Below are 27,130 nucleotides of genomic sequence, written 5' to 3'. Positions count from 1 at the left end.
TCATCAGTCACTAATTATCCCACACACGCACCCATATCTCAGCTGTCTTTTCTGCTCCACAAAAGTGTGTGCAACTATAAAGGCGGAGGGAGCGGGTAAAAAATCCTCGCTCACTCACATCAATGTCATCGGAGATCATAGAGGCTTTCTTTCCTCAACCTTCAGTGCCTTCAATTGCCTCAGCAGAAATTATATTTTAAAAAAAAGGCATTTTTAAATTTCTTTCCAAATAACTTTTTTTATTTAACATTTTGAATTGAATTTTATGATAGTGAAATGTGATGTATTGACAGCCCCAGAGAAAGAGCTGATAATGCAGAGAAGGTACATGAGATAGTACAGGCTGTCTGGTGGACTACCTGCTCCCACCCTGCCTGTAAACCTTGAGTCCAGTCAGGGCTATGTTAGAAGACAAGATGACAGTGGAAGTTTGTGTAGTCTGTGTGAATGAGGCAGTTGTAGATTGGGCTTGCATCGAATTAGGTTGAGAATGATTATCCTCGTGTTGTATATGCCATTAGCTCTCAGGTTGCTACTGTTAGAATATTAGCATACACTTGGGCTGGTTCCAAATCAGTAATATTCATCTACTTACTAGCTAAGTGATATAAGGGATTTAATAGGATATAGTAATATGGCTTAAATGTGTTTGGTTAAAACGTAAGTAAGAAAACGTGAGAGCAAAGGCACCAAATTGATTCTGAGAGAGCCTAATCATCACGTATTGTCTCCAGAAGAACTTGTAAATGACTGTTTGCTTCGTTGATTTTGTCCAGCCAGAAGACTGTGAGATAAGACCTGTGAAATCCATAGCTGCATCTATCCAAAGCCAGCAAAAATCTCTAAAATCTCTCCAAAAAGAGATTTGGTAGATGTTTCTGTTCATTTCCTTGTCATTTGTGCCAGTTTCCTGACTCACTGTCGCTCCAGCACTGTGCTATGCCAAGTTTTCCAATAAGGAAAACAAGGGAGTGGTGAGTCACTGGCTGAATTCATGTGCGCTCGATTTGCTCTATCATTATCTGTGCTGTTTTTGTTTATTTTAATTAGTTCATACACAAAGTCTCTGAGATATGCTTCACTGCATGAATTAGCCAGACTTGCTAGTCTTCTGTAAAGATCAGAAAGCCACGCAGCAGCCAGCTAGAGCTCTCCGTGGCAGGTCCACTTTTTTCTGCAATACCACGCATAGGGAGAGTATGAGTGGGGAGTCTTTGAATTTTCAAAGAATTGAAAAGTGGGGCAACAATGTCCATATTTTCTAAGACTGCTGTTTGATCTGGAAATCTGTTAAGGTTTCTGGTCAGATCTGAAATGTCATAGGAGTGGTCTCTTCCCTCAGTAAAGATTCTGTTTCTTTCTCTGTGCTTCACTGTTTTTTATTTAAAAAGCTAGAAAGAAGATCCAAACTGAGTCTTGAGGTAGAGATGTTGGGTGTGGGAGGAAGATCTGGCCAACTCTATCAGCAAGTTGTTAATGATTCGTGTCATTTCAGATGGTTAACATAAAGCTTAGCTATTACCTAATTCTGCTTGTTGTTTAAAGCTGTACCAAATTCTGATTTTCAGCATTCCTGCAAAAGAAACCTTTCCAAGTCTCAAAGAACAAGTTTTTTTTTAAGTCTAGGTCTTGGTACCAATTCATTTTAACCTGTCCTTGTAGCCAAATCAACTCATTTATCTCTATTTGAAGTCTTTCTTTGGCTTGTGGGAATTACAAGGCTGGTTAAGATGGACGAAGGCAGGAGTCTCAAAGGGGTGGGAGGAGGTAGGGTTGAAATTAAGGATCCCTTTGTAGGGAGCTGTATGGCAGGGAGGAAAGGACAAAGTGACACTGAATTTAGTCGCAGATTTGACCCACCCTACTTTGCAGTCTTAGTGGTGAGAGCTGTTGATGTGCTGGATCATGAACAGAAATTCTTCCATGTTTGGGAATTTATTTAAGCTCTTTGGGCTCATATTGGCTGCATGTCCCACATTCTCCATTTGATGAGGGTTTCCTTCCCAGCCATACTCCTGGGAACAGGCATACACTGTAATTAGGGAGATGAGAGATTTGATTAGGGTGTGGTTTTGCCACTGAGGCACCCAGCATTTGGCAGCCAGGGTTGCATTCAAATTCCTGTTTGTTTTGAATTTTTTATTTTTTTATTTTTCACTCTGAGCAGGACGAGCTGCCCTGTGCTGCCTTCCCTAGACACCCCGACCCTGTGTTAATGATGTCTTGTGCAAATCGATTCTATAACTGATGAACTTTCTTTTATACCCTCCCACTCTTGCAGGCAATTTTGTGTTAAGCATTTGCATGCAACATTACAATGGAGTAATGTTAGGTGAGCCATCATTTATTACCACCTTGCCCCTGCCAGGGAGAGAGGGAGAAGTGTTTTTGTTGTTTTTTTCATATCTTTTCTTCTCCCAGCCCTTGGCTAATTGTGTTCCTGTGTTTCCCCCCCCCCCCCTTTTTTTTCCTTCCTGATGCTTAATTACATGTTGCATACCATGCAGGTAAGCCAGTCGCCTTTGGGAATGAATAAATAACTCAGATACTTCCCCGCTGATATTACAATAATGATAAAAACATTGAATGGAAAAAGTGGGTGTGACAGGTGGTGCAGGTCTCTGAAGATACCATTGTTTTTCTATTCGGAATAGGAACATCACTGCAAAGCAGACAGAAACTTTCGTTTTGTTTTTTTCCCAAGCCATAATGTGCTTAGCAGAGTATACAGTACCTATCGTACTGAAAGCCCATGGAAAAGTCTGCTGAAGGTAAGCTGCAAATCCTGTTCAGTGTCAGAACTACAGGTGTTTGTCCTTATGGTTTTGAACTCCATTTCAAACACAGTCTTCTGAAATGAGCCTTCACCCAGTCACCTTTCAGTACGTGTGTGCAGCCCTCCCGTCTCTGAGGCTATCAGTGTCTGCGAAGGCTTTGAACTTACTCTGGGGTTGTGGTAGCAGATTTTTAAGTGGCTGTTCTATGGCCTGTGAAGGATCGCAATACTGGGCCCTGGAAGCCTGGCTCATTCTGATCCTTGGCTTGACCTGCTGCGCAGCATTTGTCTCTGTGCAGTGCTGCTCTTTATTACTCAGGGAAACCCCTTTCTAGTCATGCCACTGTGGGTGTTGGCAGTGAACGGGGTTTGTAAGTGTTTCTTTTCAATGCTTTCTAGGTCAGGAGTGTCTTGCATGCCACTGTGAGCAGATCTTTGGAAATCCTTGTTTTGATTTGTCTAGTTGCTATATTCTTATTAATCTTGCGATGCTATTTCAAAACCAAAGCAGACTATTTCATCAAAGCGTATTGTCATGTCATGCAACAGTGGAAATTAGTTTTGCAGAAGGAAAGTCTGTGTACATTAAGGAAGCTCCTGTCAACCTTTTCAAGCAAGATATCACCATTCATTTAGCAATACTTAAAGAGCAGCATTGCTTCTTTTTGCGTGTAAGACAGGGAATGTTTACATGGCAATCAGAAGAAGGTTGTACTACATTTTAGTTTTAGACTAGCTAGTTGTGGTAGCAATGGGAATTTATCTTGAGGTACAAATAGCATCAGGGCTACCACCTGGGTTTTCAGCAGCTAAGCATTTAATTAGGGTCCAAACTGTGAAGCCTGTGTTTAATAGCTAGTGGGTGTCTGAGCTGAAGCCAGCCTGTCTGAAGCTTAGGGATCTGTGTGTGAGCTGCAGTCACACCTTGGGGTTGCAGTGAAGATATGATCACAGAGACCTCAGAATAAACTTCTCTCCACCAAATCTTTTCACATGTCTGTGAGCAGACAGGTGTGTACACCATCCTACGTCTGCTTAATGCATTATTTGAAGCAGGTTGAGTATGGCTGCAGGCATAAGGGAGAGCCTGATGGTAAAAAGATGCCTTGTGCATTTAATGGCTCGGGAGCTAGGGCTCTGCTGTCCCTGTTCAGTTAGCTCCACCTGAGGGAGCTGGTCCCTGAATAGTCAGGGAGCATAGCTGGGAATAAAGGCATTTCAGGAATGGAAAATACCTTGGTAAGGAGGGGAGGTAAGAAGCAACAGGGAATGGAGAAAAAATAGGTGGTAGTGTGGGATCTGCTCTTGCTCTTTGGGAGCCAAGGGAGTGTGCAAGACTGGGTTCTCCTCAATGTGCTTTCAGGCTTCCTCAAAGAGAGGTGCAAATCCAGGACTGCATTGAGGGAGGAGAGAGGGTGCTGGGGGCACATGTGGTTGCTGTCAGTGCCCAGGATGTTTCGTATAGAAAGCTGTATGCTGGTTCCTTTTAAACACTTTTTTCCTCATTAAAAGATACTCTTAAAAATGCATGTGCTTTTTAAGTAAATAGTTAGAATTGACGAGTGGTGTTGCAGCACACAAAAGAATGTGCATTGGAGTTACTGATGCAAGGCTTGGTCTGCTGTAGCTGTGTTTCTGTAGCTTTGCACTCTATGCCCAGCTCGACCCTCGTTTTTGCACCTTCCTTTGGAAGTAACTTGAAATCAAAGCCTGATGTTTTGTTTTGGTGAGTGGAAAATGGGGCTCTCCGGGGAAGATGTAATGTCTTTTTGCTTTGGAAATTGTGATTTCATTGTGGCTTAGCTTACAAACAGAGGTTCTTACCATGGTGACTCTTTATTCATGTGAAAATGTAGCAGTTTTTAGATGAAGAGCACTCATTTCATACCAGCTTTAAATATAAGGGATAACAAAGGCACTTTGGACATTTGATCTGCTAAGAGATGGTCCTGTATGTGATGGATAACACAAGAAACATCTGAACTAAGTTGACCTTCTGTTCAGAGCAGCTTTTTGCCCCATATCAGATGACCTTCCAGTCCTGCAACTCTTGTTCAGTGGTAGCTCTGGTCAGCAACACAAGGTCTATCTATGCGAGCAACTTGCCTCATGCATGATCACCTACCTCCCTGTTTGAAGCCTGAGCTGTGCACTTCCAGGAAAATTCTCCTTTCCCAGTCAAAGTATTTCCTTTAAATCAGAGATAACATAGGTCATAAATGTGGACCTGGATTCCAAATGCCCCAGAGCCAGGTCTTTTATATCCACTGTTTGTGAAATGGCCATTAAAGAATGGGAGGCAACAGTACGCTGGATCCTGAACTAGATCCTAGAAACCCTCTGACACTGTAGGTAGATGAGGTCAGCCATGTTCCTCTTCCCCACTTACTTGGCATTCCTTCCCTATCTAACACTCCACACCCAAAGACCTTTTATCCTCCAAATTGCTCTTAAAAGTCCTCTTCATGCACAGTGCCCACAAGAAGCCGATAACTGTCTCGGTGTCTTTGTCAGGTACTTAGACACCAGAGCTGTGGGTCCTGTAAAGTAACCTAGACAGAGCTGAAGTAACTAAACCCACAAATGATCCTAGTCATTCCTTTGTCTGGGTTTCCCAATATGTCCTGTCTCTGTGCCCATCTTGATCAGGTAGTCAGCACTCCAGGTTAGGTGCTGCCTGTGTTTCATCTCATGGGGTTCCAAGCTTTACATCAGCATTAATAGTGCCTAGTTCAGCTCATGAGATGCTTTGGAAAAGTGGCACCATGTTTGCTCTATGTTTGTTCAGTCCCGAGAATGCCAAGTGTGCTTAAGAAATAATAGGTGATATCACTAATCTGTGTCCATGTAATCATAAAGACATCCCAAATGGCTGTCAGCCTTGCTGAGAGGCTGTCTCAGGATGGGTGGCTCCTAACATGAACAGTTGTTCATGGCTTATGGCTGTTCCCAGCTCCTTCTGAGACGTAGGTATGAATTTTTGGATTAGAAAGGTCTTGCCAGCCTCATGTGGTGGCTTCCCTTTCTTCAGCTGCATCAGGTGTTTTGTTCCAGTGAGACACCCTGGAGCACATCTCCACAAGTGATGTGATCATCGTCTGGAGCCTGGCTCCAGCTCTCTCTGCCTTCCCATCATCTAGAAGAAGAAGAGAAAGTCCAAAGCTCTATCATTTTATGTATTCTCCCCTGGTCTATCATTGCTTAATTGTATCCCTAAATCTTATTAAAGTTCTGGGTGAGTCACTGCCATGCTCAGGTGAAAATAAACACATCTGAGGAAAGCTTAGGAGAGGAGGAGTGTTTTCCCGTGTGAGCATGCTGAGCAGGGAAACTCCTGCAGCAGAGAAACTCCTATCACTCCATACACATGTTGCATCATCTGCTTGCTACTGCCTCTAATTTAATGTTCTAAATCCCATATCAAAACACCTGTAGTCCAAAGAGAATAGAAAAATAAACTTACGTGGAGTAGGAAATTCATGCCAATTAGACATGCAGATCTCTCCGAATCACCTGAGACCATCTTCCAGGCTCAGACAGGACCTATAAATGTGGTGCTAGATTGTTCTATTGCACAGATTATCCACAGAACCCACTTCTTCTCCCTCATCAGAATAAAGTTGCAGGCTTAATCCAAGGTGGCTGCACTTCAGTGTCCTAAATATATTTTGTTTATGGCTATGACATTTCAATCTTGTAAAACACATTATGATTTCTTGCAAAGAAAAGCACTGTAGAACTGTAAAGACATTGGCACCGAAGAGAGAATTTCTTTGTGAAGAATGGAAAGACCTCCTCTGCTTTACTGTGTAGGCACCATTATAATGCCTTGCACTTGCTGTTCTGGTTTCTGATGCAGATCTGAAAAAAATCTTCTTTCTGAGGCTATGTTTTCTGTCACATCTTAATCTCTTCCTCTTATTGAAGTTTGGTGTTTTAATGCGCCTCTTTGGCACTCTGGTATGGCTGGGAATATGTTGCCAGGGGCAGGGCTAGCAGCTGTCATGGTGGTAGAGGGAGCTGTGCACGTGCAGGCATATTCCATCACGTGATTAGGAGCGCAGAATCACAGAACAATCGAGATCGGAAAGAACTTCTGGAGATCATGTAGTCCCACCTCCTGCTCAAAGCATCCGCCATATCAGACAGTTTTAATAAGGCAGGGCTAGAATCTCTTAATCTCTCTTTTCCCATCACTGAATCAGTCCCTTTGGTATCCTGTGGCAAGACAGTAGGTTGTGCCATTTTGCTCCTTGCACAGGTGAGATTCTGTTGATGGCTGGTTCTTAGCCCTTGTGCATACTCAGTTTAGGAGATACGAATCCTTCTTGGCGATCACTTCAGCAAGGAGGTTTCTGCTGTGGAATGGACATCAGGGTAGTCTGTCAGCACCAGCTTCATGGCAATTTTTTTCATCAGCTACAGTCCTAACTCAAGTGTGTGTTGGCTGGGAACACTACAATTGCAGTGTTCCTGGCTTAGAATTTCGCTACTTTCTTTTTCTTAGTAGCCTCTAGGTAGCCTGTTTCAGAGAGTTTAATTAATTATTAAAATAAAAATCTATCATCATGTCAGTGGGAGTTGATTCCCCATCCTGAAAGAAGGGTGGGTGCATATCTTAGCCCTTTGTTATTGAAATAAAAGAAACTGCAAGGTGATTGACTGAACGGTAGCATGATATCCACCACGGAACAATTTGCTATGGATCAGGAGGTAGGTGTGCATCACCTTGACCACCCAGTGTTGTACTGGTTCAGGTTAAGCCTTGTATTTAATGGATCTGTAGAAGCAATGAGAGCTTGGATCCCTCTCTGACTTGACTTTTCCAGCTGGAGGGTCAGGGACTTGGCTGCAGGGAGTTAGTAGGATACTTTGTTCTTGTGCAACAGAACTGAGTGGTGATAGGAGAACATAAGAAATATGGTATTCAGTATTTCCTCCCTTTCTGCTAATATCTCATGTTCTTGAGAATGTTTAGGGGATTATCTTTTATAAAATTGGGATTATAGTACTCACAAGTCGTTCTGACTTGCTGAGCTCCACCTAATGTAGGTAACCTGGGACTGACCATCAATGTAGCACAAATGGAAGGTATTCAGAGCTAATTAAGCTACTAAGCTCTCTAGGTTCAGGTAGTAAGAGAACCACTTTTTGGGGGTAGGGTGGGACACCAAGGGGAGTGTGCAAGTCATCTAAACCACAGTGAGTTTTGCTAGGCAAATGCAAAATTTATTTCTATCCATTGGATGTTGCAAGGGTAATGATGTCTCAGTTATTAATGGAGCAAATGACGGAGCCAAGCAGCAAAGCATGAGGGAAGGACAGCCAAGGAAGGCCAGGGAAGACACTTTGAAAATGGAGGTCAATCTGCCATCCAACAACAAGCTAGGAATTTCCTGTTGGAATTATGTTAGGCCGCAACGCTTCAAAAGGCTAGGAAGGTCAGGGGGAAAACTGTGTCACAGTGGATGTAATAAGGCATTTAATACTTTAGAAAATTACAGAATCACAGAATAGTTGAGATTGGAAAGGGCCTCTGGAGATCGAATAGTCCAACTCCCCTGCTCAAAGCAGGGTCATCTAGAACAGGTTGCTCGGGACCTTGACCAGTTGAGTTTTGAATATCTCCAAGGATGGAGAATCTACAACCTTTCTGGGCAACCTGCTCCAGTGTTTGACCCCCCCTCACAGTAAAAAAGTTTTTTCTTATGTTTAAATGGAATTTCCTGTATTTCTATTTGTACCCATTGCCTCTTGTCCTTTTACTGGGCACCACTGAGGCGAGTCTGGCTCTCTATTCTTTACACCCCTCCCATCAGGTATTTATACACATTAATAATATCCCCCCAAGCCTTTTCTCCTCTGCGCTAAGCAATTCTGACTCTCAGCCTTTCCTGATAGGCAGAGAATGGAAGGGGAGGGTGGGAATTGTAGGGGGTTAGAGGCTAAACTAATGTTCATGGGCAGATACTGGTAGTCTAAAAGCCGTCCTGAATGCTGCCCTGAGTAGATGGTGCGTGTGTAAGTTGTATGAGACAGGACAAGTTGGCTTTCTTGCTTTTTTCTTCCTCTCAGTCTCCTTTTTTCCTTTAGTGCCTTTAATTTATGTCTATTTTCTTGGCATTGTACCAGATGCCTTCTGGGAATACTTGTCTCTGGGTCTTTTATCTCTCTGTGTTTGTCATTCAGTGTGATCCTGGCAGTTCCAAAAGCTAAGATATTTATGGTGAGTGAGATCAAGTTTGTGCTTAGTTGATTCTTGTGACCTGCAGTGATAAGCAGAATAGTTTGGATAACACCTCAGATCAAATTCTGAACTGGAGCTGAACTTTATGGGTGCTCAGTATAGTTGGAGGAAGACATTTTTCTCTATTTTCTCTTTTTTAACAAAAGAGACCTGCATTTCCTCAGCTCTGGAGAAGCCAGTAGGCCCAGATATTAAGAGAGCAACTGTCTCTCTTCCAGAGCCAAGAAGCTGAAGTACAGTTTGTTCAGACCATAGCCAAACATTCATGCCTTTGGATCTGTATCTGACCCAAGTGGACCCTCTACAGCTTGGCAAATAGGTGTCCCTCATGAGTTACAAAAGCTCTGTTCTGCAGGTTTTCACTGTTGGCTAGTGGTTTACAAAAGCACATCTGAATGCTGATGTATGCAACACTGTTCATATATACACTACATTACATGCATTTATGTGTTTGATACCCAAGTACTGAAACCAGCTGAATAAGTGAATACTACAGAACCTGTGAATTTTGCTTATGCCAATTAATATATTGAGGGTTCAGGGAAGAGAGATGGTTCATTCTGACTCTGCTTGCAGTTGTTTTGAAGCTGAGTATTTGGTCACTTCCCTGCCTTTACTAAGCTTCTATTTAAAATTTATTTTCTCCATTTGTTTTGGAAACAAGAGTCCCCCAGACCTAGTTATGGAAACTCCTGTCATTATTACAAGTGCCATCTGGTTCTAAGCAGAAAATTGTATTTCCTCAAAGCAGGTTTGTTAAAGCTAGTCTTGGGTTCAGTTTAATTTGTCCATCTTGTTGAGCCATTTGAAGCACCTAAGGTGCAGAGTCAGGTTCCCTATATTTCTATATGATAACAAATGTAAGGGGTCTGGATTCTGCAGTGTTTTTGTAGAAACCCTGATCTTATTTAAAAAGGGAAGACTGGTTCCTCATGCATGTGGATTTCTTTCTCAGACTCTTTGCACGATGTTTAATCTGCTGACCTCTGCTGTTATTACAGTAGCCCAAAACTATGGAGTCTGCCTGTACAGAAGAGAAACCAATGTGCAAACTTGAGAAGTTATAGGTCTAAAGTACTGAGTTTGGAGGCTTTGCTGATGCTTCCCGAAGAGAAGTAGTTGTATGCTCTTCAAAATCTGCAGATGCTGAGTTTCTTCTCTGTTTTCCTCACAGGCGTGTTACTAGACATCCAGCAGCACTTTGGAGTCAAAGACAGTGGCGCTGGCTTGTTACAGACAGGTAAGACTATTTGTTTTCTGACTGGTTTTGTAACCTTCCTCTTTCCAGAAGGGTGCTTTCAAATTTCTTGAATTAAGGTTGGACTGCCCTCCTTTGGAAACATTTGCTGTGAAGTATGCCCTTCCTAGTAAGGTGAGTGAAGATGAGGGGACTTTTTATTTTGTTGGCGAGCGGGAGATCATGGCTCAGAATGACCTGAGTGCAGAATGGGCCAAGAGCAAATTAATTGGATAATATTATTTATGGAAACAATATTCAAATAAGAGAGGGCTGCCTCCCCTAGATCAGAAAGATAACGGTAAGCCAACAGCAGGGTCCTGTTGTTCTCTCTTCTATTCACTCCCTGTAGGTTGATAGTAAGTATAAGGCCTGATGCCCTTCCTGTGCTCTAAAGAGAATCTGCTGAATTTGGGAGTACAGTGTGACATGAAAATGTAAAATTCATCAGGACACAAATACCTCAGACTGAAAACTACAGGAAAGGCTAACTCATTGATCAAAGGTATCTCTGTGATTTTGGTGTTTCTCTCCTTGCATTTAAGAAGGAAGGATTATTGCGGTTCTGATGCCTCTCGTTTTAACATTGCAGATGTCTGCAGGCAGAGCTGTGCAACCCCAGGGCAAACCTAGCTTTTCTGGCCTCTGGTCCTGAGGTGGTTTAGAGGAGTGCCTTTGTCAAGAGGCTGGATTTGATGACATCGAGTAGCAGTCTCAAGTGGTTGTGACAGTACATTAGATCTTTATGGAGAGTTGAAATCATTAGTCAGAGAGCAAATGCAGTATTTTAAGGAGAGAAACAATTTGGTTTGAAAACTTCCTACAGAATTATTAGTTGGAGTTGTAGAAGTGTGGTGCTGTCGTTGTCCTGTCTTTGTACTTCTGTCTGAGGGAACCACACTGGAATGACTATCTCTGGAAAATAGGAATAGAAATAGTGTGCCAGAAAGACGTTTTTTTCCACACATTGTCTCTTATGCCATCATGTTGGATGCCAAATGCCAGTCAGGAACTTGTCCCTGAAGCCATAGCCAACAAAAAAGTGTATAAAATTGTTCGCTCTTTGTGGCCACACCGGAGGTTGGTACAAAAATTTCAGAGCTCTGTCAGTTGTCCTTTGATCTCAGACTATGTGAATCACTGCAGTGTTTCCTCTTTTTTTTATTTTCAGCAACCCCTAGAACAGTAGGGTTCTCATCTGTAGTCAGAGCTTCTTGGTAATGTTGCAATACAAACAATTAATAATAGTCTGTACAAGGGCTTTAAAAATGTTCCTGGTGCCATTCCAGTGGCAATAGCGGCTGTTTTAATCTAACAACTTTTCCATTGCTGTTTGCTTACGAAGTGTGCAGGCCGGTTCTAACAGTTACCGGGGGAAAAACAATTCCCAAGATGTTAGAGGGCCTCCTTGGTGGGGGTGGTGGTGTTGGTGGTAAAAATACTTTGTAACATCTTGGATTAGGCCCTTGTAGTTGCAGCCTCCTGCCCAGCTGAGGAAGTCTCTACCTGCCGCTCTCCTTGTGGAATGGCAGCGTTCAGCTGGGCTGATGCATCCAGGACAGAAGGCCTGACCTTTACAACTGTTGCTGATGAGAAATAGTATCAGTCAGTTATGCCCAGAGTGGCACTGGCTGTCTGTCAGGCTCTTTTCTACAACAATTATTTGTACTTATTTATTGTGCTCAGAGGAACAGATCCTCAATGTGTCATTAGACGCCAAGTGCATTCAACAAAATATTCTGGTGGAAAATGACACTTGCCAAATCATATATTTAATCTTCTTTCCCCTCAGTGGATGAAAACCTTCTGCAGATGATTTACTGACAGCAAGTAAGAGCTAAGCTCCAGTAGGGCATTTCATTTGTTAATTGCAAGAAATGTTATTTATTTCTCTAGTGAACATCTAGGGCATCTGAAAACAGCTTCACTGAGATCTTGCAAGGTTGCTGCAGCGTGTCATGAGTTTTGTAACCAATAAGTGTTGCTTTAAGAAAAGCAGCGTTTTCTCTTGTTTTCTGCTGATCTGAAAACTTAGGGCTTGACTTTGCCCCTGCAATATAGATAATAATGCATTAATCACAGTGCCATCAGTCACAGGAAGAGACTACTCATAAAATAAATCACCATTTCACGTAAGTAAAGGTAGGGGCACCTAACTGAAAATAATCATATTACTTCAGCTTAACAAGTTTCTGTTTGGCAGCTGGCCCACGGCCCATGTATCCTTTAACCTGCAGAAACCTTAAACCAGCATTACCACTGCTTCTAATCTTATATCTGTTCTCTATGCGTGACCTCTCTAAATGTGCGCATTGGAGAAAATGGATGTAGATGTGTAAAAGCAGCTTGACCAAGGATGCAGAGGAAGTCTATGGTAAAGTTGGGACCAGGTCTCCCAGACCTCTGCCTTAACCTTGAACTGTTCCTTTCCAAGCAGCAGAGACAGAAATATCATCTCATTCCCAGGAGATGGTCCTGCTAACTAATTGAGTGATGTGAGACAAAAGGCTGTTCATCCTGAATATGTCCTCTGAATAAAGAGTGGATTAGTCTTCAGGTTGTTAATCTTGCATCTAAATGAGTCCTAAATTAATTTACAGTGTTAATGAGGGTGAGTAAAAATAATGTAGTATTCACTGTTAGTTCATATCACTCATCAAACAGGCTTTAAAAATAGTAAAGAAAATCCTTTTAACTGAGAAACAAGGCTGCACACAGTGCTTTAGGAGGAGATGGTACTGAAAACTCAAACAGTAAGGGGAAAAGAAATTGAGCAAAGGCAGTGTATGCCCTGGCATTCATACCATGATCCCTTCTTTGCAGACACAGCCCGTCTCACAGCTCACTCACTCCAAACGTTCAAAAGCCAATTCATGCACTCCAGCTTCTGCTGCTCTCTGGAAAGCAGAGGTGACTGGTTTCTTAGGAATTGCAAAGACAAAATTTGAATTTTTGTCTTGTTTTGTACTATTCCCAAGATACAAGCTGCTATTTGCCTAGGAGGTGTAATGAAAACTGGTTAGAGGGGCACTGTAACTATCTGTGTAGTAAAATCACAGGCACACTCCAGTCTCATCCATAATGGAAAGGAGCAGAATGTGGCAGTCTCTGTAACAAGGATCCTGTGACAGCAAAGGACACATTGACAGATGGATCTCAATTGCTGCTTGCTCAGTAGCACTGTAGAGTAACAGGCACATAACCATGTTGACTCCGGAGCCTCAATTATCTCTTGATGATGCTAAAATTCTGTGTTGATCTTCATTTTTTAAAGCACTACATGCACAGTTGTATAAATAACAGTAAAGTTCACTTAACTGCACTACAGGTGTACATCCTAGCTCTCTGTATCATCTTGTTTCTTTTCATTTCTTACTGGTTGCTTTTCCCAGCTGGAGGAAGGATGATCCTGGCTGATCTCAAAAGATGATAAAGCATCTTCTTGTCTACTTGAGCTGTGCAGCTGTAATCAGTCAATACTGTTATAAGCCAAACCATTCAAAAAGTGTTCGCCTTGCATGGAGTTGAGTAGGAACAGCAATTTGGACTTGAAAAAGCTAGAGCTGAGGCATCAATAAAACACAAAGACTGGGAGGAGGGAGAACTGGGTTTGCAAAAGTACTTCAAATTAGTGTTATTTAAATCACATTTCTTTCCATATATATTTAGACCACAGGAGTAGTGACCCAATGCTGTACTCTGTTTTTTTCCTGGATTTTTTCCATTCGTTCTTCAGTTTTTGTGCTTTATCTCTCTGTCTGCTTTCCTTGCCCGTGAATGTATTTTGCTTTTGTGTCTCTTGCTACTGTCTATTTAACAGAACAGAGCTCTAATAATAATAGTGCCTGGTTCCCAATACAGTTTGTCTTCTGTAGATCTCTGAATGTTTTATATAGGAGGGATAATGAGACTTGCCCTTTTTTACAGATGGGGAAGCTAAGAAAGCCAGATGGGAGAAATGACCTGCCCAAAGTCACACAGCAGGCCTGAGGCAGAGCCAGAATGAGAATTATGGTCCAGCTTCTGAAGACACAGTATTCAACCAGGTTAATGGTTAGACCTGGAGATTTGTTCCTTGTTAACGGGCCCCCTAATCTTCAGCCCAGGCAGCTCAAGCACATGGGAAGGCACATAAAACAGCGGGGACTTCTGAAAGCAGAAACTGAGCCATTAAATGGAGGCTATGGCAGGGATTCCATTGAAATGCAGAGAGGAAATGTGTCTCTCTCCAGAAAGAGCATAGGGATATCATTAGAAGAAATCTTGGTAACCAGAAGTTCATACCATCAGGTGAGAAGCAAGGAAATGTAAGGAAGGGAGAAGTCTGGAAGGACTCGTTAAATATGAATCATCATAGATATCTGGGGCTCTGAAAGAACTCTTCCTGCGTGGAGAGAAATGGGCATTCAGTCCCTGGTTTTCCTGGGAAGCCTAGAAATGCCAGGTACTTTCTTAAGTCTTGTCGTGGGCTCATTTTTCCTGTAAGGGTCAAAAGCCTCTGTTCATCTGAAAAGCAAAACATTTACCCTTCTGAGTTCCTCTATCTACCGACTCTACCTAGTGTGTTCTTGCACAGACGTTAGTGGTCTGGCGTGCTCTGATTGTACCGACCAAGTTACAGGCATGCAAAGCAAGTGGGGTACTTGAAATAGTGGAGTGCATGTGGGAATGATGAGATAAATCAGACTTGCTAAATCAAAAGTTTTTCTTTCCTTTCCCTTTGACTCCTATCTTCTTGTCATCAGCTTATGATGTCAGTCCATACTGCTCTCTAGCTTCTCCTGATCTGATAGTTTTAATGTTCTCCACACAAAGAGCACCGCCTCTGGATGAGATGCTAACCCTGGATACATGTATGTTACATGAACCGTAAGTGCCACATGTTTCTTTTCTATCATCAGCTTCCACCTGGATAAATATTGTCTTTCTCCTCATCCCTGCTGCACATAACTGGATCAAATCTTCATCTTCTTTTTCTTCCACATTTGCTTATCTGTTGTTCTTGCCTTGGTAGAACAGAGTAAGTCATGTTCTCTCCACCTCCCTATTTTCTATTTAAAACTCATAGGTTTTCCTTTTGAGTGAATGGCTTCTCCTTACACCAGAGCACCTTCCAGGGCCCTCGTATCTCAGGTGTCTGTATCTGTATCCATTCTGTGCGTCCAATGCTACTGTAGCCCAGAAGGCAAGACAGAATGCTTTGCAGTTGCTCTTTGTTATTTATGACTGCAAATGCTGTGGACCACCATGCCCTAGACAGAGCAGGTCATACACTGTTGTATCCTCTTTCCCCAACCGTGCTAAGCACCTGTAACTCCGGGGAACTTCACTGGAACTTTTGGACTCTGAAGACCATGGCAAGGCGGAGATCTCCTTTTGCCAGAAGACGAACCTCAAAGTCATGTAAACAACGAGTAAAACCACTTTCCCCATTTCTATTTCCCTGGCATTCTGTAGCCTGATGCTGAGGTCTGGGGATTAAGACCTTTTGTATAGAACAGCTTCAATTTAAGCAATAAAAATGAAGACGCCAGGCTCTGCATTCAAATATTGTGCCTGGATTAATGTTTGGGACAAGGATAACAAGGGAAACCTCTGTCTAAATTGATCCTCCTTTACTACTCGAATGCCAAGCAAGTTCTTTATTTGGAGCACAGTAGGTGCTGAAAGAGGATCGATGAGGCCTCTTCTTTGGTTAGGAGGTCTGAGAACATCTTAACTAATGCCTATTTTTAATGTATGGCTGACGATTGGCTCAGGTTGGAATCTGCATACAGACTCTTACAGACTGAAGCCAGTGGTTCAGATCCATGTGGACTGAAACACCATCTGTTTTCCAATATACAGATTCCATGCTGGAGTATTTTGCAATGTGATCTAACAGAAGATTCAGCTGCCTTCTTCCTGCAGGTCTTTTAGTTATCAAGGTAGAGTGAGCTGAGGAAGTCCAGAGCCTGCTTATTGACAGCATAAGTCTGTGAGTCCTTTTTTCCTTTTGCTAGAAGGGTGTCTGATATGCTAAGAAGTCTTTGCAATCTGAGCATCTGATTCATGAATGCAGTTAAGCCTATTTTGAAATCCTTTTGCAATCAAGAATGAAAGCATTTTCTTGAATCAGTAAGTAGGTTATGGGAAAATGCATTTGTGCCCTAGCCCAGTCCTCCCTACACTAAGGACTAAACTATAAAAATGCTATTTACAGTGTGCACTCTGACTAGACAGCCCTAGACTGCCAAGTAAATAATCTTTACTGGGGAGGGTGGAAAAAGAGAGATGTTCTTACCTGCTCTTAATGGGAGGTAAATGCTTGAGGCAGTGGGGCACTTTGTCTTTTTATTGCACGTGGCAGCAAATGAGGGCAGGCTTCCAGAGCAGGGAAACTCTCCAGACTGGCTTGTCTTCATTAAGATCTTGATTTTATGATATTCCGTGGCCAGTAACATAACATAACAATTTATTTTCCCATCCTGTCTTCCTGCTTTGTAGAAGGAATGTTTGCTCTGACTATTGGTCTCCCAGGTCAGGTACCTGTGCTGGCTGTTGCAAGAGAAACTTGTACTCATGCTGCCTGTGGCATGTCTGTTCTGTAAGTAGATGTTGGCCCCATTTTCCCTAAGGCTGTAGGTCAAGCACCTCTTGCCAAGGCTGTGTTTACTTCTGTAATTTGTTATAATAATGAGGGGAGAGATCTCCCATAGATACTAGAGAAGTAGCTATCATTCTAGCCAGGGTCCTAATGGATTTTAATGTAGCCTTCCCATCTACCCCTACACATGTTCTTCAAACTTCAGAATTTCAAGCCATTTATAGTGGAAGATGGGATTTTTTTGGGTATCATGTAGTGCTCTTAAACAACTTCCTCCTCTTAATGCCAGCTGTGCAGTCTAACATAGCAGACATTGGCGTTGTATTGTGTGTTTTGTGCACAGATAGTTCAAAAGGGCTAGACTTGCTGCCTTTGTTTATTTTTTAACACCATATGTGGACTTTTGAAAGGGGGAGATGAGCATTTGAGTTGCATTAACAGTTATTTTGATGGTGTTATTAAACATCTAATGGCTACCAGTTACTGGAAGAGAGAGGTGTGTACTTATATTTAAGACCTCATGTTAAGCTACTCTTTTTCCCTCCCCTCTGCAATGACACTAAAAGCTGTTTGGATTAAGTAGGAAACCTGCTCGGCTTTGACACTTGTTTTTCACCGAGTCTGTAAGTCTAATTTTCAAGTGTGGTGAGCAGAGAAGTATTTGTTTATGGTATAAATCAGAAGGAGCTCTGTATTGCCTCTCTTTATGCTGGTCTGGATCTGTGCATGCACTTGCTACTAATACCCATTGGGCCTGATTTAAAGCTCAGTGTTAGCCCAGAGGGGAAGAATTTTTGCCTTGGCTTTAAGGGGAATTGGAACAGGGTCTTCTGTGAACTGAGAGTGAGAAAACAGAACTGACGTTTGCAGTGCATTCTGTGTATTTAATGTGCTTCACCCCAGGGGAGCCATGAATGCTTCTCTCTCTGAAAAGATTTATTTTAAGATTGTTTTGGTTTTTGTCTTGATTCCTTCTCCCCCACACGCACCTTAAGAACTCTCATTTTCTTAGAGCTCAGACCTACAGTTCTGCAGGGCAATATACTGTATTGTGAAAAATGTAGGCAGCTGTATTCATACGGGCATCTGAGATCAGGTGATAAAGAGGTCAGGCCTGGTCTGTGCCTGCTGGGAAATTTCCAAGTTAATTCGGTATAGTTGGAAGCATTGCTCTTCGAGGAGGTGCTGATTTGAGAGACAGGTATCATTCGGATAGACCAAATAGTCCAGCAGAGTGTGAAGGAGCTCTGATGCACTGAAGGTACCGTCTTGAGACGAATCATTGCTCTCAGTTGTCAATATAGTAGGCACCTAGTAGCTTCTGGAAATACCAGAGTGTTTTTGTAGTAGTGGAGATGTTAGGGTCAGAAACCAGTCCGTGTGATCATTTTGTTTCTCTAGCAGACCATCTTGAGTTCCACGTGATCTGAGTATTCATTGGCTTTTGCTCCAAACAGCTGGTTCTAAAACCTTTTGGACTGTGTACCAGGCCACTGTGCATCCTCTTCAACAAATTTTTATAGTGATTTAACACCAGACCACTATAAAGGCAATTTTGCTGTGTGGCCAGCTGCACAGCGCTTCGTGCAACTTTGTGGAACACTGTTTTGGGAACCACAGCCTTTAACTCTCATATACTTTTGAAAGAGGCGTTGTATGCCAGGCAGAAGCAACTGTGTTTCAGTACAGGCTGCAGTGATTCCTCTCTATAGACCCATGCACTCTTGGAAAGGAGTGTCTCATTTGTAGACACAGAAAACTGACTCTGAAAATGAATTCCAGGGCATCTATTACCTAAAGCTTGTCTAAAAGTGAACATTCCTTTCCTCGTGGTATTTAGTAGCGTTAGCAGCCTGCCGAACTGGATTGCCATTAACGTTAATAAGTCTGAATTGCATGAATGGGGTATTGTTGCACCAATTCACAAGAAGTCTCCCAATGCCGCCCTCCTTCCTGTCCTCCTGAATGCATGCACATATTCCAGTCCTAAAACACATAATTTGGAGAAGTCTTTGCTTTGCCCCATTTACAAAAGGAATCCAGTTCAAAACTGTACTGATCTTGTGCTATGCATCTTCCGTGCCACCAGCCTCTAGATAACTATTTGGTTGAGATCAGTGATAGCATACTCTCTTGCTTTCAGCTTAATAAAATCGTGGGGCTTCTTTCTATTCTACATTTATCAGAGGTCTTCGTGGTTGGGTTTGGAAAAATGTTATTGTAGAAACTGAAATGAACTATGATAACAAACTTGGTCACCTTTGGTACCTATAGCATGCTGGTCAGCTGGTTTTCTTCGGTTTTCAGTTGACATTTGAAGTGCTGTGGAAGCAGCATGAAAAAATCCACCCTCAGAACTAACGTGCTGCCTTTTTCCTGTGTGTTGATATGAGGTTATTAAACACGCACTGATTTTCTGCTTAGATTGCGCAGATCTGTTTTTTAGAGGTGAAATATTACTGACCATAGTCTTTCCTTATCCCAATCACAAAAAATGAAAATGAACACAAACATCTTTGTCTGAAAAGTTTCTTCAGAAGTCTTGAAGTTTTAGTCAAATAACACAATGGTTTTGCTTTTTAACTCTCAAATCTCAGATGAAAACAAATAGTTATTTGATGGCATGGATAGGAGGAGGAGGGGTCGGCACGCATTTTTGTGTTCTTTGCTGGTGCAAGCAGGAAAATGTTTTGTTTTTCATCAGGAATTAAGTTTTCAGCAGTGGACCTTGAGCTTATTTAAAACAAAAATATGCACTGTTTCAGTGGAAAGGCTGTTTCCAGAAGAAGATTAGTTTTGACCTCTCTTATTCCCTCCATTCAGTTATACATCAAGATATTCCGAATTGAACATTTTAGTTTTAAGCATGTCCTTCTTCCAATCTTTTCACTAATGTGTGCAGACACAAGATTTACATATTGTCCTACTGCATCATTCTCCATCGTCACTGTAATTGAGCTGGACTGGAGATGTGGCAACTCTAATTTACTCTATTGTGGGATAGTAGTGTTGCACTGAGAACGTTAATAGTAATACACCCTTCTTGCAAGAGTTACTTTAAATGAATCCGAAGCTGCAATAACTTTAACTTGCTTATTTGGAGATACAATAAGTCATCTGAAATGGATTATTACAGTAAACTCCTATTAGAGGAGGTTTGGAAGTGAATTAGGGAGGCAGTCCAGATAAAGCACTTTGAACTTTAGATTTCTTTTAAAAAGTCTGCTCATGTCACTGGCCGAGGTGCTCTGTTGTCTGCGCCTCTTCCTGGATCCCTTTCTTCCATGTAGATCATCCATTTGTAGAGACAAGGCTGTCTCCAGCTGCCCTGTAGACCTATGATGAAGTGCTTATTAAAGTTAACCTTGCTGGGAGTTTTGGCTGAATGAAATTTTCAGGATTGGGTCTTCCTTTTTTTTTTTTTTTTTTTCCTCCCCCCTGGAAGAATGTTTGAAATATGCTCCAAGTTCCTTGTTTTTAATTCTGCCTTAATTGCAATTACTGCTTTTTTTTTCCTTGCCTCTCCTCACCCCGGGGTCTGAATGGTCCAGCTCCTCACAGCAATTGATGGAGTTAGCTGTCAGCTCCATGCCTCTGTATTCAACATACTGTCCTTTTGTCGAGCCTGTCCCGAAATATAGATAATAATAAAAGTGCCCAAGTGCCCTTGGCCACACCTTTCGAGCACTAGAAATCATTGGCAAAGTCTGACAGAGAAACGTACAGTGTGTTTCATGAGAGCCTTTGTCACTGAAAAGAGCCGTGTAAGGAAGATGGGTGGTTAAAGAGTAACTTTGGCACAAAAACTGAAGCATTTTTTTTCTTTACTCTGGAATGTGCAAGGGGGGGTTAAGAGACCCATGTGCAACTGAGCAGAGCTGCGTTCAATTTAAGCATTTGGGCTGTTTCTAAAAACAGCCTTCAATTTAACAGGCGTAGTTTAGGATATTTACATGCCTAACTTACTGATTGTGGCTGCAAATCAGAGTAGGTAAATGACAAAAATTGCACCAGCAAATTGGTCTCAGGGAAAATTGCGAGCTCAAAATCGGTGACTGAGTTGAGGATCCTTTAAAAACCTGATTCTAAAAATAGATATTAGTTCAGAAGGGTTGATGTAAAGAGTTACTGTGGTGAGAACCATGTAAGTGTTTGACAAGATAAATCCATCTCCTTTATCGATCTTCTTGAAGATAAAATTGCACCACAGGAACATGAAAATGTCTAGCCTTTTTTTCTTCTTTTTTTTTCCGTTTTGTTTTGTTTTTAAATTGACATCTTCTACCATCAATACACTGCCCATATGACATCCCCCAAGCAGGAATTCTCTGGAGCGGTGCTAGAATGTGTAAAACTAAAGCACTGCTATATTGCTATAGCTTACAAAATGCCAAAATTAAATTATCAGCCATGTAGTTGCTTTTGCTTAGTCATTTGGCCATGCAAAGAGGACTTATCTGTAAGGGTTATTTTTATGAGTTTCCTATAAAATGTGAGATCTTCTGTCAAAAAAAACCGAAAAACCTTCTTTGAGATGTTTGACTTTCCTAATATCAGTCATGATCTGTCAAAAAGCCAACCTTGCAGGATGGGTATTATGATGAAAGTACTTGGAGTTTGTTGGCTACAGAGTGACTGTCAAAATACAGTGCAGAAAGCCGCATGCTAGATGTTGGATAAGATTCAGCACCCTATATGTGAACTGTATAGGGAGCTCTTGCTCTGTTGAGTGCTATGGTACAATTTCAGCCCAGGACTAACATATGACAGGCATTTTAGGTGTGGATATAATTAGACATTTTAGGTGTGGATGTAATTAGACGTTTTAGGTGTGGACATAATTGTAAGTGGAAGCACGTGAATGATAAAAATTGCTACAATGGAAGTTTGCAGCTGTGCTTGAAATGATGATCTATGGTAGTGTTGCAGGTTGCAGACTTCCTTTTTCCATAGTAGGAATTTGACATTTCGGTGTCTGGCCACAGAAATGAGCAGACTCAATACAGAAGCTTAGGTACCTTTGTGAGGGGCTCTTGCTTTTATGCAAGTTGATGCACCCTAAGAAGCCATGGATTCTTAGTAATGGGCTGTTTCCACTTTTCCCTTTCCATGTTCAACACGCAGGGTATGCTTTGCACCTTGTGCTGACAAGAGTAGGGGGGGAATAGCATTCCTTTCCCAGTATTCAAGAGTGTGACAGCTGTTTGCATGGGTGTTTTGACTTGCTAACAGGAATTGCAACACTGTAAAAGCCCTGGCTGGTGTCCCTGCATCTTGCTAGAACCCTGGTAGAGCAGGAATTGGCCCTAAATCTCTCTTTTGCACTCTCTTGTAACAACTGTCCCCAGGAATGCTACCCTTAAAAACCTTAAGGGCTTCAGTTTGCTTTGGATTTGGAGCTGAACTGCTTGAGTTGATACTTGGGCCTGGAAGCCTGGTCTAAACAGCCTCTTTCTTTGTCTCTAAAAACGGATGTGAGAGCAAGAAGAAAAGATGGGGTGTATTATCTTTTCCAGATTTGTCATTCAGTTCTCAGGGAGTTGTTATTTGTGCGATATGAGCATAAGGAGTTAGGTGGAACGGGTAGTGGGGTCTTTTGATAGGGTGGTTGTGGTTCAGGAGTCAAGAGACTTTGCTGCTTCGGAGCTGTATGCTGCATTGCTTGACTCAGCGCTGTCTGTACCCTTGTGTCTGTCACCTGAAGTTCAGTGAAGCGGATGCTCCTTTAATGGGAAAGCCCGTGTGGCCAACTGATATGAATAATACAACAGTGCTATTCAGGGCCATTTAGGGTGAGGAGTTCACTTGGCTGCCACTGGTTTGTGAGAATCGCAACCTTCGATCCTCTGTGCATAGCATGCTAGGGCTCTGCTCTGGCTCTTGCGCTGTCCCATGTTCGGGGCGCGGGGGGTCATTAGGGTTCAAAACCTGATGCTCGTGAGCGGCGTTCAAGTCTGGGTGCGTGACCTGCAGCACCGAGTTCAGTGTGCTTTGGAAACGGGACCTTCCAGTTCCTCATAAGGGCGGTGAGGCTAAACGATCCAATGTGTGTTTAACCCATTGATGGTCTTCGTGCTCTGCAGAGGGGTGAGGCTGCTTCACCTGGCACCACCAGTCTGGAGATGCTGGTGGGTTTGTTTCTGTTTTTCCCTTTGGCTAACACAGCAATCCTGGTGCATGCGAAGTGCTTTGAAACCCATGGATGTAAAAGAAGAAGGGCAAATTATCAGCAAATTTGATACAAAATGTGAAGGGGGAAGGGTGACAATAGAAAGAGCAAATATTAAAAGAGAAAATCGCAAAAAATACGAAGAAAGAGAACAGATTTTCCCAAAAAACAGGTTGTCCAAAATTTCTCTTGTTACTGTTGAGGATATTTTATGGCAGCGGAGGTGATAATACAGGATATTATACAGTGAACGTTGAATTTTTACTAAGAGCTCCCCAGTGAGCTATTTCTACCAGCTGCTAATGTTATACCCTTCCAAAGGCTTGGACAATACAATATATGACATACTGCTCTGAGAAAATGTTTGCATCATGTATTAAAGACACATTATTTTTTCCTGTTTGTTCCTATTGAACTTTTTTTATGTGTTCATAGTCGAGAAACTAGAGCCCTTTTTCTAATCACCAGACAAATAAACTGCTGGCAACACCATGATGTGTTTTCCCCCACGGTTTGGTGTTTGGCTGTACAACACTGCTAATAAGGCAGCTCAGCTGGCATCTTGGGATATTATGCTGGTGCATTCTCTAGGGAACAGAACGGGATAGACAGCGAACACAAACTGACTTCAGATGGGCCCCGAGTCGTCCATCTCACCTTCTGCATATTTCGACCCGACTGAAATTTTTTTTTAACACTTTAACAATCCCAGGATTCACCAAACATTGTCCTTCCCTTTTTTACATTAATGTAATTGATGATGCATGAAGGCATTGCATTTGCAAACCTTGCGCATTGCAGTATTCATTTCAACATATGTTTTTCCAGTAGTACTCATTCAGCCAAAAGGTAGTAGTCAGAGTAGATTTAAAACCTGGGATTATTTAACACAGAGGTCCAGTGACACCCTATGGCTATCAGAACTACTGTTAGCCCTGGGATCTCTTATAGAGGTCATGTTCTTTTATCTAGAAGTGCATCTGAGTTGCAAACCTCACTCCTGGAACTGCAGCAGAGCTTGGTATTAAGTAGAGTGTTTTTGCAAGTCAGGGTGATGCTTGGGAAGTTCAGGTGGGTGATAGTCTTAGAAATAACAACTGTAAAGCAGACAGAGACTCAATTCAGGCTCCACTGTAATTATGATTCTTTTCTATTTACATACAATGGCAAATTAAACATAGAGATACATCAGTATTTTAACAGTTACCTTAAATGAATTTATTCCTTTTTGAAGGCCACTGAGCCACTGTGAAACACTTGTTCTTTGTCTGAATTGCCACTTACAACAACAAGAGGCAAGAGCATTTCGAAATACTGGCAGCAAAACTGAATCAGTGAATAGTTTCTGTGGACTAGCACTAGCCTCTTACAATCGTGTGAGAGGCTTCCTTACACGCTCTGTGATCCCTCTGCATTGTAGGATGAAGACTGCTTGTCATTGTAGGTGTTTATTTGTGGCCCGCTGTTTGTTCAGCTCTCTTGTACTGCTGGTCAATGTGTAATTGCAAATTGCAGTCAATAGCAATGTTTCTTTCTATTTACTTTGTGGTACAAAAGCCTATTGAAATGTTGCTGGCATTTGAAAACGTAAATGGATAAGCCCATGGCTGTGTACCCTGGCAGAGAGTTGTTTAATTACTGGTGGGCATCCTCTAAGAATGGAATTGGATATGAAGTAGGAAGTATTTATGACCCGCAGCCTATGTCCAGACCGCTTCTTCCTAAACTGTGATGGTGACTCCCTCCAAAGTCTGCTGGACATGCAAAGCAGTGGCAGTTGAGGATATTTTGGATGTCACAAGATCATGTTCTGTGGCTCACGCATGAAGCTTGCTAGGAGCATGGGTTTTGGTGATTAATGTCTGGAAAGTTTGTCTCTAGTAGAGTCCATACCAAGAGAGCTGATGGCTTAGAAACCCCTAAGAAAAGCATAGGTGGAGTTACCTGATGTACTTTAACAGAAAGAAAAAGCAACGTGGTAACTGCCGAGAGTCTAGAGCTTTGGTTTTGGCTAAAGGTTTTAACTTGCTGCTTGGTGTATCCAAACTCCTCCCTGATCCCGACCTATCCTGTAGATCTATCTAGGTTAATGGTTGACCATTTTATTTCCTGGCCATTGCAACTATTGTTGAATTCTGTCTACACATACTGGTTCTGGGGCTGTGCAAGTCCTAGTGTATAGTGTTTGGGGAATTAAATAAGAATTAGCTCAAGATACAGGATAAGTAAGAGCACAAACGGTTTCTTCCTTGCCTTTTAGAGAATTCATGACTCATACTGAAACTAGACAGCAAGTTCATTTGCACACAAGACACTCTTGACCAATGTGTCTAGCTCAGTTCGGCTCGCCAGCCCCTGCTTCCACGTACACTCAAGTTTTGTCTTCCCCCACACACCCATCACCCCGCACTTCCTTTCTTACAGGAGCAGTTTTAAAGATAATCTGTATTATTAATTTGATCATTCTTAGAAATAAGGGGGATAATGGTAAAGGCACATAAAATTAAGAATTATTTATAAAGGTAGGTTGTGTATTTCCCTTATGTTTTCCTCATAATACAGAAAGAATCAGAACGGGTGAGTTTAGTGTAAAGGAGCACTCTGAAAACTTCCCAAAGGAGTTCAGTGAACAGTTAGTCTCTGGAACCGAATGCCACAAGTGGTGTTGTCAGGGCCAGCAGCTTAGCCAGAGCTTAAAAGAAGCCCAGATCTTTTTATGGATAACACATTATAGTAATAATCTAAAGGAGTTCTTGGGTGGGAGATAAATCCTGAAGCATGAAGGCTTAAGCCAGCCTCTGAGCAATTCAGTGGCTCATGTAGGAATATTTTGTACTTTCCTCGGAAGGATCTGACTGCTGTCACTGTCACAGGCAGGATGCGAGACCACACGGTTTTCTGATCTGGTGCCATTGTTCTTGTGTTCCTATGAAGTGGTCTCCTGAGGTTACATGAAAGATCTTTTATTGGGGATTTGTTATTCTTTATAAATTGCCAGTGCCTTAGGCAGAAAGATGGACGCTGCTGGTAAGGAGAAACTGGGAGATTCTGGAGAGAAATGCTTCTCTCTCCTTCTGTGTTGCTGCTTTGAATTGAAACACAGCCAGCATTACAGACAGTTCCTCTATAAAATAAATGTGGTTTTGGTCAAGTCCCAAATGGGTGGTAGCTTATATAGCAAGAGCTGTCATTGCAATAGACACCTGTATTTGATGGTCATCTCAGAAGAAAGCAGAGAGTTAAGCAAGCAAATATTGAAATTCCCTCTGTGACCAGCATGCAGCTTTTTAAAAGCAAGGGTTTGGTGGGCAGAGTTGAGGAATTTATGTGCTGCTTCCACAAATAAATGTGAATCTCTCACCTATACCAAGCACTAAGATCCCTGGGAAGGAGGTAAATTGGAGGAAGAACTTTGAGGAAAGTGAGACAATTCCAGGTCTTTGGCTTAGCATCAAACAAAAGCAATTACCCACAATTGCTTTTACATTCACATCTTCTGTGGATTATAGCATATTCTCATTCCACAATTATTTATATTCCTAAAAAAGTGAATTAGAATAAAGTTGCAGACAGCAGGATTTTAAGAGCAATACCCTATGTGGGTGTGTCTTAGAACTAGGAAGTGAATAAAAAGTAGATGTTTCAGATATCTTCTTGAAGCTCTTGTGGTAAGGTGTAATGTATTTTCATTCCTTAAATTTCATTTTAATCTGACAAATGTTTGCCTTCCTCCAGGTAACTAGAGGCAGACAGTGTAAGACCAGGGTGAGGTTATTCTGTTTAGAAGCTCAGAAGGATCTGAATTCACCTTCATGAAGGAAGTTGCTACAATCTATAGAGATGAATCACTTCATCTCTATAGATTGTACTTGTTGAGTATATGCAGGGAAAAAAGCATTTTTTCCCTATAGATTGCTTGTTTTCTCAGAGTGATTTTCTTGGTTTTAAAAACACAGTTTTCCTGATCTGTTAAGAGCACTTTTGAAGGTGTATGTCTTGGATTGGAAAAATAACAATTTTGCTAAAGAATGGTGTGAAAGGAGTTTGCTATCAAACCCCAACACGCTTTTATCTGCACATGTGCAAATGCACTTTGTGAATCTGATTCCTTGTCC

General features: G+C 42.0%; 1 protein-coding gene across 1 annotated transcript in view; it reads left to right on the top strand.

The window, feature by feature from the left end:
• The window catches only part of LOC106493356 (SPNS lysolipid transporter 2, sphingosine-1-phosphate), a 145,682-nt gene that overhangs the window by 27,732 nt on the left and 90,820 nt on the right, over positions 1 to 27,130 (top strand). The window contains exon 2 of the mRNA XM_067309655.1: positions 10,198 to 10,263. Within this exon, the coding sequence (XP_067165756.1) occupies positions 10,198 to 10,263 (66 nt within the window). The remainder of the gene's footprint in view (positions 1 to 10,197; positions 10,264 to 27,130) is intronic.

Source organism: Apteryx mantelli, chromosome 22 (genome assembly GCF_036417845.1).
Source record: "Apteryx mantelli isolate bAptMan1 chromosome 22, bAptMan1.hap1, whole genome shotgun sequence".
NCBI lineage: Eukaryota > Metazoa > Chordata > Aves > Apterygiformes > Apterygidae > Apteryx > Apteryx mantelli.
The sequence above is the reverse complement of the archived record's forward strand: the minus strand, read 5'-3'. Positions and strand labels throughout refer to the sequence as shown.